This window comes from Neophocaena asiaeorientalis, unplaced genomic scaffold (assembly GCF_003031525.2).
Source record: "Neophocaena asiaeorientalis asiaeorientalis breed wild unplaced genomic scaffold, Neophocaena_asiaeorientalis_V1.1 scaffold122, whole genome shotgun sequence".
NCBI lineage: Eukaryota > Metazoa > Chordata > Mammalia > Artiodactyla > Phocoenidae > Neophocaena > Neophocaena asiaeorientalis.
In genome coordinates, this window is record NW_020172725.1 from 558,414 (window position 1) to 569,555 (window position 11,142).

General features: G+C 33.3%; 2 protein-coding genes across 2 annotated transcripts in view; one reads left to right on the plus strand and one right to left on the minus strand.

Moving 5' to 3' along the window:
* Window positions 1–5,579, plus strand: part of MYEF2 (myelin expression factor 2) — a 58,296-nt gene extending 52,717 nt beyond the window's left edge. Inside the window, exon 18 of the mRNA XM_024740281.1 lies at window positions 5,416–5,579. Within this exon, the coding sequence (XP_024596049.1) occupies window positions 5,416–5,579 (164 nt within the window). The remainder of the gene's footprint in view (window positions 1–5,415) is intronic.
* Window positions 5,580–5,582: 3 nt separating this feature from the next.
* SLC24A5 (solute carrier family 24 member 5) overlaps window positions 5,583–11,142 on the minus strand; it is an 18,381-nt gene continuing 12,821 nt past the window's right edge. Inside the window, exons 6-8 of the mRNA XM_024740289.1 lie at window positions 8,981–9,187; window positions 6,953–7,054; window positions 5,583–6,461 (exon numbers count right to left, since the gene is read on the minus strand). Coding sequence (XP_024596057.1) covers window positions 6,139–6,461; window positions 6,953–7,054; window positions 8,981–9,187 — 632 coding nt within the window. The 3' untranslated portion in view covers window positions 5,583–6,138. The remainder of the gene's footprint in view (window positions 6,462–6,952; window positions 7,055–8,980; window positions 9,188–11,142) is intronic.

Sequence of the window (11,142 nt, forward strand, 5' to 3'; positions counted from 1 at the left end):
AATCTACATTTAAAAAATCTGTACAACATTTTAGCCAATAAAATAAAGTGCTTAACTCTGTTATTTTAGCTCTATTTTTATGTCCCTTTTTGATCAGTCTGTATTATATCATGAGAGTAATGCTTTTTGGTTTTGTTTTCTCAATTCTAATTGTAAAAGCTTTTGACTTTCAGATTTATATTAAGGTAATACCATAGTAAATAATTTCCTACCATCTTCCTGTTTTTAACCTTGAACTTACATTGATGGAAAGGAAGATAAGTTACAGTAATTATTTGTAGAATTAAGTGTCCAGCTATTGACAACTATGGAAATTATCTGGCTTGTATGAACTGAACCATCTGTTTTTCTGCCACACATCACTTTATTTATTTTCAAATCTTAGCTTTTCTTTCTTAGAATGGAAAGTTTCTTTTTAACCTGCTCCAAGCCAGTAGTGCCCCTTTTCACGGTAGAAGTCAGTTTTTTGCTATTTTTTTAACCCCCTGAGCCCAAGGTGAGTAAGTATATTCTCTTGATTACTTCTTAGTAGGAGTCTAGTGGTACTCCATGCTCTCCTCTAGATAGTAACTGCTAGTAAATGACCCATCAGCAAGCCCTCTGATTATTAGATGTCTAGAGTGGTTAATTGTCCTTGGTGGGGCAATTACAAAGATCGAGAAAATGTTGGAGTATGAGTTAAATAACCCTCAATACAACATTTCCTTAGCGGGTATAATTCAGGAAAAAATGTATTCAGATATCCCCAAATATAGCAGGATGAGAAGGAAGTGAGTATAGTAAAGTAGATCTTCTTTTATTTTGCTATATGTAATTCCTCAATACACATTTTTAAGAAGACTGAGTATAAATAACTAACCCATTCAGAGTTGGACCCCGCATTAGTTCAGGTTGTGTTAATGAAGTCAAATAGGTGTTTTTCAAACTTCCATATTGTTTATACACTTTAACTATACTCTGGCTTAGTGTGTTTTAGAACTGCAGAGCAAGGAAAGCCCATTCTTAATTATTCCTGCTATAAACCATACCAAATATAACGTTGTTCCACAGGTTTCCATTATTTTCATTTTTTACATCAGTATGTTACCTGCATAGAAAATGGAGACTTGTGGTGGATTTTCTTTACTAAAACACATAGTGCTTCAAGCATGGCTAGTGGACTCTAGATAAAAATAACAGTAAAAATAATGCAGTAAGAGTAAAAACAATATATGAAGAATATTCATAGATAGTCACTTTCTTTTGTTTGTAAAGAAACACTTAAACTTTGTTTTTTGTCCTCCATATCATAATTATAGTTTCTTGTAGAATATCTGATTTTGCTTTCTTGTCCTGTGGTTATGTTACAGCTGTACTTTGGAAGCAGGTTTTATTAAACCATTTATTTATGCTTTAATTTGGTCAGTTTTTAGATATGCTTTTACATCATCATTTTCCAGAGTATACCCCACAAGATTACTTAATAGGCTGAGTTAAATAAAGCAGAAAGGTTTCTTTTATTGCAGGAGAGTCATTTTTTGTAGTTAGTATATGTAACAGCAGTATTTTTGATTACTGTAATACTGATTTCTCATTGCATACTCTTTTATACTGTTGCTAAAATAGCAGCCCTATTTTGTTTTTCTTGGAATCACACAAGATCAGTAGATAATTTCATTCATTTAAGAGTCCTCGGAGCATGTACAAAACCAGAGAAGTCTGATTTTAATTAATTAAAACTAAATTTTTTTCTCCTCAATTATTTATCTTTAGAAAAGAATATATCTCAGTTGGTGTTTTTATGGGATTAAGAAGAAAGTTAGAAAACAGAACTTTCTAGTTCTATACCTAGGGGTTTTTTGGGGCAATCTAACCGTGAAACAAGTATCTATAAGTTACTTTCTCTATAAACCTGAGTGTCCAAACTGTAAGAAGGTTCAAGTATCTTAGCTGATAGACCTTGTCAGCTAGAAAAGCCTTGAGATCGCTGTGAGGTCAGGAATTTGGGGGTTTGAGTCATGATTCCTAAAAAGAGAGGAAATTTAAGAGAAAAAAAGAGAAACTTGTCCTGGGAGATTAACGGATTTTGCAAGAGATTATTACATATTTTCCTTTGAAGTTTTGAAGATTTCTTGCTTGAGTGAACCTTAGTATTGCTAATAAACCTATGGTGGGATACTTATGTTAAGAAAAACAGATAAATTTAGGATAATGAAGAACATTTAACCTTAAAAGCTCTTGAAAATTCTCCACAGTCCTCTTCAAAATCACTGTAAAGTGCTCCCATTTACCAAGGTATGCTTCTTTAATTAAACTTGCTTTTTTTTCAGGTCCCAGCATATGAGATACTAAGAGGACTGTGACTCTGGAAATTGCTCTGCATTTGTCTTTAAAAATATATATAGTCTCCAGTTTCATTTTATGATGTTAGAAAATGTGATTTCCATATTTTTAAAAAATTTTTTTCTTCCAGTTTCATTGAGATATGATCGACATATAGCACTGTATAAGTTTAAGGTGTACAGCATAATGATTTGACTTACACATATAAAATGGTTATCACAAGAAGTTCAGTGAACATCCATCATCCCATAGATACAAAATTAAAGACATGGAAAAAAAGATTTTCCTTGTGATGAGAGCTCTTAGGATTTACTCTCTTAACTTTAATATGTAACACTCAGCACTTATCATGTTGTACATTACATCCCTAGTACTTATTTATCTTATAACTCGAAGTTTGTACCTTTTGACTCCCTTCCTCCAATTTCCCCTCTCCACTCCACCTGCCGCCTCTGGTAACTACAAAATGATCTCTTTTTTTTTTTCTATGAGTTTGTTTCTTTGCTTTTGAAGTATAATTGACCTACAACCCTATGTTAGTTCCTGTTACACAATATAGTGATTCGATATTTCCGTACTTTTCAAATGATCATCACGATAAGTCCAGTTACAATATATCACCATAAAAAGATATTACATAGTTACTGACTATATTCCTCACATTGTACATTTCATACCCGTGACTCATTTATTTTGCAATTGGAAGTTTGTACCTCTTAATCTTCCTTTACTATTTCTTTCTTCTCTCCAGCCCCCTCCACTCAGACAGCCACCTGTTTGTTCTCTGTATAACTGTTTCCGTTTTGTTACGTTCATTTCTTTTGGTTTTTAGAGTCCACATATAAGTGAAATTATACAGTATTTATCTTTCTGTAACTTATTTACTTAGCATATAATACCCTCTGGGTTCATCCATGTTGTTGCAAATGGCAAGATTTCATTCTTTTTTATGGCTGAGTAGTGCATGCTTGGGGGGCTTCCATATCTTGGCTGTTGTAAATAGTGCTGCAGTGAACATAGGGGTGCATGTATCTTTTTTTAATTAGTGTTTTTATTTTCTTCAGATAAGTACCCAGGAGGGGAATTGCTGGATCTTATGGTAGTTCTATTTTTAATTTCTTGAGGAATTGCCATACAGTTTTCTATAGTGGCAACACCAGTTTACATTCCCACTAATGGTGCACAGGGGTGTGTTTGGTTTTTTACCTGTTGTAGGTTAAAAAGTTTTTGGATCTACTTTAACCATTATAATAATTTCTCTTGGAATTAGTCTGTTTTATAACTTTTAGAACACAGTTAAAGACTGCCTGGCTTGGGTTACAGATCATGGTTTTGGTTCAGTGTGATATTTATTAACTTGAACCATTTAATTAGTATTGAGTGGGTGAGTGATTACCTATCAGTTGGTTTTTTTTTTTCTTTTTTTTTCTGTCAGTTGGTTTTTAAAAAACGCGGTAATGGGGCAGGGCGGGGATGGATGAATAAACAAAAGAAGAAAAGTAGCCTAGGATGTTGTAGAAATCATTCAGATCAAAATTTAAACAGGAAAAAAAAATCTTACTCATGCATTGGGATTAAAAGTTCATTCCATCGCCTGGAAAGGGCTTATGCAATTTTTTTATAAGCCCTTTTTTAAATTAATTTATTTATTATTTTGGGTTGCATTGGGTCTTTGTCTGCACGTGGGCTTTCTCTAGTTGCGGCGAGCAGGGGCTACTCTTCGTTGCAGTGCGCAGGCTTCTCATTGCAGTGGCTTCTCTTGTTGCAGAGCACGGGCTCTAGGCGTGCAGGCTTCAGTAGTTGTGGCACGTGGGCTTAGTAGTTGTGGCTCGTGGTCTCTAGAGCGCAGGCTCAGTAGTTGTGGTACACGGGCTTAGTTGCTCCGCGGACTGTGGGATCTTCCTAGACCAGGGCTCGAACCTGTGTCCCCTGTATTAGCAGGCGGGTTCTTAACCACTGCGCCACCAGGGAAGCCCAAGCCTTTTTCTTTTACCTTCCCCCCTTTTCCTTTTTTTGTCCCTTTATAGAACTAAATATGTCTGACTCTTCGATTTTATTGCCAGACTAAAATTAGCCCATAGTGATCTGGCAACTATAATATTCAACGGGAGGGAAACATTATGGCAAGTAGTCACCTCACATCTAAATCTGTGTGAACTGGGTTATCATACATCCTTGTATGCCTGGGGATAGTCTCAATGTTCATATCTGTTATTTGTGTGTAATTATTATTAACTCTCCCTTTTACTCTCAAGTTTCTGGTTTGGATGATGGATTTTTATGGCTACGTATTTTGATAAATGGTATTCATTTATTTCAAATACCAGTCTGTATAGAGTCAGTAATGATATTAACTATAAACAGAACCATTGTCTGGTTTTCCTCCTCCTGGAAGTTTCTCTAAGGTTCTTCTTTGTGCTCTTATCACTGTTTTCTACTTTTATTGATTTAAATCTACAGTATCTCGTCCATGCCTGTTTCTGTAATATACTTGGTGCCACTCTTACATGTGGAGTTCAAATTGTCATATTGAATAAATGACTGGCACTGTGGTTGAAAAGCAGAATTAGCGGAGCTCTTTGTGGCCTGGTAAAAATTAAATTTCTGGGCAGTTGCTACTGTTTTCAGGGATAAAAGAGTGAAATGGAGGATAAAAGGGAAGGAAGAGAGATTAGGAGATTGGGCATAAATGAGCAATTGTTTTTCTGAAAATAATTTTGTTTGAATTTTGTTATTAGGCATGGTGACTTGGTGTCATTTTGTGCTAGCTTACCTTATCTTGCTATAAAATTCACTTTAGAAGTAAGGATTTAACAGTAAAAATTTTTATTTTAATAAAATATTAAATCCTAAGCAAATTTATTTTGATTTCAATTTTGTATATTATAACCTGTATATATTCATTACTTTATATGAATTGCATTATATTCAGAATATAAAATGATGAGAATAATGCTTATATGATGTGCTGTTTTAAAATCATTGATGTTTTTAGCCAAGTTATCATTTCATTGGCTACGAGAAATTTCAAACCTGTGTAGTGAAATGGAACCTGTTAAACAGACTAGTAATTCTATAATTTTTATTTTATAGGTCATGTAATGTTTGCAGAAATAAAAATGGAGAATGGAAAGTCAAAAGGCTGTGGAACGGTCAGATTTGACTCCCCAGAATCAGCTGAAAAAGCCTGCAGAATAATGAATGGCATAAAAATCAGTGGCAGAGAAATTGATGTTCGCTTGGATCGTAATGCATAATTTGAAACCACGGTTGGAACATTCTTACATCTGTTTTGCTGAATCTCCTAGTAAAAGTCATTTTTTTAAGTAATACTGTATGCTTACAAAAGTTGTAAAGATGAACTTTTAAAACTCCCACCAGCTTTTAACAGTATAGTGTTAATATACTGTGATTTTTGTTAATCTCAAGTTTGGATTTTTAAAGACAGCAAGTCTGGTCGTTCAGTTTAAATGAATGGTTATACTATTTTTAATGAAATAAGCCATTTTCTTGTTATTTTCAGTTCTGCATAGTGGGATTTGTTTGTTCAAGTGTCCCCAGCTTTTATCAACTTATTGTAAGGTAAAACATAGATGGTTTTTTCAAAACTTCTGTTTAATATATGTAATTGTCCTTGAAAAGAAAGGGCTCAGACCAATTAGGATATGATTTTAGTTGGTTTTAAATTTTTCTTGGTGATAAAGTATTAAGTAAGTTTTAGATTCTGAAGTTCAGAATATTTTTTATTTGACTTAAATGGAGAAATGGAGTTTTCCTTCTCCGCCCTTCCCCATCATTCACATTTTCCACATAACATTAACCGCCACAGCCCCTTATTTTATTATTTCCAATAATTCCAAGTTCATACAGAACTGATAATGTTGCAAGCCCCAAGTATAATAATAGGCAGACTAGTCCCAACTTTCTGTCTAGTTTCCAGCCATTAAGGTGAACTGCTAAGAGAAGAAAAATAATTGAAATGTTGAGAAAGATGGTTATGTAAGTTAGTCCTCTACTCTTCACTTCTACAGGAGCAGATGCATTTATAAATGCAGTTTTAATAAACCATGGAACTCCTAGGCACAACATATCGAACACGTTGGATCCCACGATGTTAGACATAGCCATATCTCCTTTGCCTGTAAAAAAAAAAAAGCATGTTGTTAAAATATGCACACCAATACTGTATTTTATTAATAAGCTTCATAAGAAAAAACACTGGATACTTTCTCTGTTTGTTTTGGAAAATTGTTGTATTAGAGGAAAAGTCTTAATGAATTTGTATTTTTAAATTTTGGGGGGTTAGTATTTAAAGTCTTAACATTTATTTATCTAATAATAATTATCTTTATTTATTAAACCATTTTTCAATAAGGTATGTAGATTACTTGTTGCTTTTCATTCTAACATGGTTATGATTTAATGCACATTTCAGATGAATATTACTTGGGCGATTAGATTTAGTGAAATTAATCTGCTATTAAATAGTAAATCCTTCCTCTGAGTCACTCCTTTTTTTTTCTTCAAAGTATGTTACTGAGGAAATAAATATTTTAAAGTTACCTTTGCTCAGTGTATTTCAGCCAGGCTTTTAAGAAGGGCACTGCAGCTTGAGGGACCTACTTCTTACCTTTTCTTGCAACCAACACACTTGCAATCGTGTCTGGTATGCTTGTTCCTGCTGCTAATAAAGTAAGGCCCATTACTGTATCTGGAATTTCTAATGTTTCCCCTGAAATAAACATAGATATTACAAGTTACAAATCTTATAGATTCACTAACTGTTCTCTGCAGATATTTCAGATATTTCTTTCCTGAAAAAGAAAATAGGCATATTTAGATTTCAGAACCAATATGTATTTACTTAGATTTTAGCTACCAAAATATTTGAATAATATTGGTGAATTGGTAACCCAGGTAGCACAGATTTTTAATGACAGATATCGATATTTAATACACAAAATTCTACCAAGGAGTAATTTCCTTGCCTGGTATGCTTACAGAAGTTTTGGCTGTCCACTGTTGTCAAGGCTGTTGCTTAAAATATGCTAACGAGATTGGTCATTTTCTCTTTTCCCTTTTAAAAACATTTGCTAAAGAGGTCAGATTTAAGCAAATTATTTGTAGCTGTTTTTAAGCTGTACATGTGTTAACACGGTATGCGTTTTTAAATTCCTACTTTCGTGACAGACCTTAGTTTAGTGTTTTCTTTGGGAAATCATAAATCTGAGGAAAACAAAATAGGATTCAGCTTGAGTCTTTCTAACTTTATGGTCCCAGTTTAATACTTGTGTTAAGTCTGATGTCAGTTCAACATTTTTCATAAATGTATTCATTTTGGGAAGCAGAACTAGAGGGAAGTTTAAAAAAAAAAAGTAATTGTAACTGCTCTTACTATTGTAATTGAAAACTTACTTTAGAATTTTTTTTTCTTAAAATGTTAATTAGAAGAACTTCAAGTAGCATATTTATTGCATGCTTATATATTGATACTGGAATTGTAATTGGTTGTTAATTTTGTTACTGGTTTGCCAGAGTTCATATGTATATAAATAACACTAATATTTATCATCTTGGGGACTGTTCTATGATCTAGTACTTCATTTTGTTCTTTTCTTGCTTTCCTAATGTCAAATGTGATCTGTCTGAGAAAATTTAGAGTTTTAATATGCAAGCTATTGGACTTTTTCATCTTACTCTTAAAAAAAAGTAAAAGAAAAAGAAATAGAATAGCATACTATTCTAAGTCATATATTAATTTGAGAAAAGTCAGAGGTCAGCAAATTTTTTTTGAAAGGGTGAGATAGTAATTATTTTAGGCTTTGCAGGCTATATGATCTCCATTGCAGTTATTCAGCTCTGCCAGTGTAATGTGAAAGCATCCATAGATAATATATAAATTGATGGGCATGACTGTGTCCAGTAAAACTTAACTCTCAAAAGGAGACTCAGTGATTTGGGCACACAGGTGGTGGTTTGCTCACCTATGATATAAGTCCATTCAGCTTAACCTTTCTGGGAGAAATTCCTGATTTTTTTGTTCATTGTTGATACTCAGTTTTTCCTTCTGGACTAGGAGTTCTGTGGGACTAGAGCTGCTTATGACCAAGCAGTAATAGTTAAATCTTAATCATGAAGGTAGTAGAAACCTAAAATGAAACTTTATTTTGTACCCTTTTTATTCATTTCATACTACGTTTATATTCCCATATTAAAAAGCAAAATAAAATGTAATCCAGTTAAATAGTGAGTACCCATCGTTTTCTCAAAACACTGGCACCTTGCTATATTTTTTATTATGGAATGGAATTCAATATAAAGACTATATTGTGCACCCATGCAATGTGATTTAATTATTAGCATAATAGAAAGACTTTCTGTGAATTTGATTTCATTTATAACATGTACATTCCTTTGACTTGTACCCCTGGGCTGTATATAACAGTGAGAATATAGTTGACATGTGATATACAACTCACAAAACCTGAATGAGCTTGTTGGTGTATTAATATTTAATCTTTCTGTAAATAGCACTAATCTTTAGTCTTTACTGAAAAAAAAGTTGCTCTTTAACTAGACTACACTTAGTGAATATATTCTTTGTTCTTATATAAAACTGATTATTTTAAAATTGTGCTCTTATACTTAAGATACATACCAGTTATTGTGACCATCCAAACCAGGATATATGTAAATGCAGAGATCCACAGTGCTGACATGAAAAAGGTTACCACAAAGTAATTTTTCCAAAACTTTCTTCTACAATCTGGTGTGGTTAGAAAAAGTAGTATAATAATGGGAAGGGATAGTACCCAAAAAATTCTTTTCAAGTCTGCTTCAGGCATGTTGAAAACACTTGGTGGATCTGTTAAGGAAAAATTAAACGATTTTGAGTTTTCTCAAGTGGCCAATTAAGTTAGAAATGTTCATTTAGAGAGCTGTATTGAAATAAATTAGCTGTATCAGTTTTTAAGAGGCTATTTAAAACATTCGAATACCTCATTACTGATATTGCTGGCAAAGAAACTAATTGAGACTTCAGGGCTGACGGTGTGAAATGTGATACTCAGCGTTTCTTGATTTGGGGCCTTAAATCCATCAAAATGTCTTGGATCATTCACTAAGTATGTTAGAGACATAATGTTTATGAAGTGTCAGTTCAACATCTCTTGGTTTTCTACAGTGTGGATGGTCTTTAGTAACTTTTGCTTATGGGATTAACTGGCTGTCTTACCTTAGCTATCCCCGTTGTTTCCATTTCCCAATATTGATGGTACCTCCAGCCTGCCCTATGTATCACATAATGTATACTTAGGGAGTATAAGATAATTATAGCATAATCTTTTTATTAAGTTGAATATTTCTAATTCTCATTGTAAGTGACTTTAGGGGACTTGTTTCATTATTTTTTTTGATTAATTTACCAAACACAGAATTGACCACAATTCTTAGAAAGAACCTTAAGAAAATAGGCACTAGTATAGAATCTACAATGTAACTTATAAGACTTGAGTATGTTTTTTAAATTCAATACTTAGTGGAAGACAATAATATATTCGATAAAAAGGGGAATTCACTTTAAAATTGTTTAAAATTTGTATGGCATTTATAAAATACTATACACATATATTAGGTCACATTACAACGAATGCTAGTAAAATAACTCATAAAAAATTTTTTGCCAAGCCTCAGCCAATGGGCCAGAAAGTAACAGATATAATTTTAGTGTAATAAGAAATGTTTGGACTGGTTCTTTTGAGTTTCTTGTTACAAAATTTAACTTAGATGTGTGTACCTCTTGCGCCTGAAAGACTAGAAACTATAATTTTTGTAAGAAGGGGAAAAGTCATACTTTAACTTTTTAAGGTAATAAATTAGAATAAGTTCCCTGTCTACTAAATAAATTTAGAATCTCTTTCTTACAACCACTTTATTAAAAAAATAACCACCAAATTTGTATTTCTGGCCATAGCTGAATTCGACTTCCTACTAAATATATTTACTTAAGTGTTTTGCTACTGCTTCAAATGACATGTTTAAAATTGAACTGTTTCCTTCCTACTTTCTTTTTTCCCACACCAGCTTTTCTTCCTTAATTCCTAGTTTTTGTAAGTGGTGTTCTCATCTTCTTAATCAGTCATGATCAAAAGCCTCAGAATTATCACTGCTCCCAAGTAGCCCTTCAGTGGCCTGGTCTTGGTGATGCTCCCTTTGCAATGTCTCACATCTGTTCTCTTGTATCCGCCCTGCCTTCACTTTGTCTAGACATCTGTTAAACACATCAGTTGGTTTTGTAGCCTCTTAAAGACCTCCATGTCTTTTATCCCATATTTCAGTTCTGATAATTTCTCTGCTCACAAACCTGCAAACACTCTTAATTTAGCATTTAAGACTCTATCCTCTTCCTTTCTATCCACCTTTCTTCTGCTTCCATTCTGCACATGCAGTGCTCCAGTTATGTTAGTACTTGAGCAGGCCTTTTGCTCATGTTATTTCCTTGTCAGTCCATGGAATACTCTTTACTCTTATCTCTGCATCATTTACTTATGACTAATAAGTAACAGCTATTGAAGTCTAGACTTCAATAGCTGTTACTTATTATTCATAAATCAGGTTGTTAGTTAAAATCTTACTATTCTACAAGGCTTAGTTTTAATGCTCCCTTCTCCGTGATAATCTTTCCTATCTAACCATCCTCATCAAATTTTATACCATCTGTCCCGTTTAGGAACCACAGTTATGCGTTATTTGTTTCTCTTTACAGTACTTAAATGTTCACATTTTAGCTATTTGGGTTTCCTCTCCCCCCACCCCCCCCCC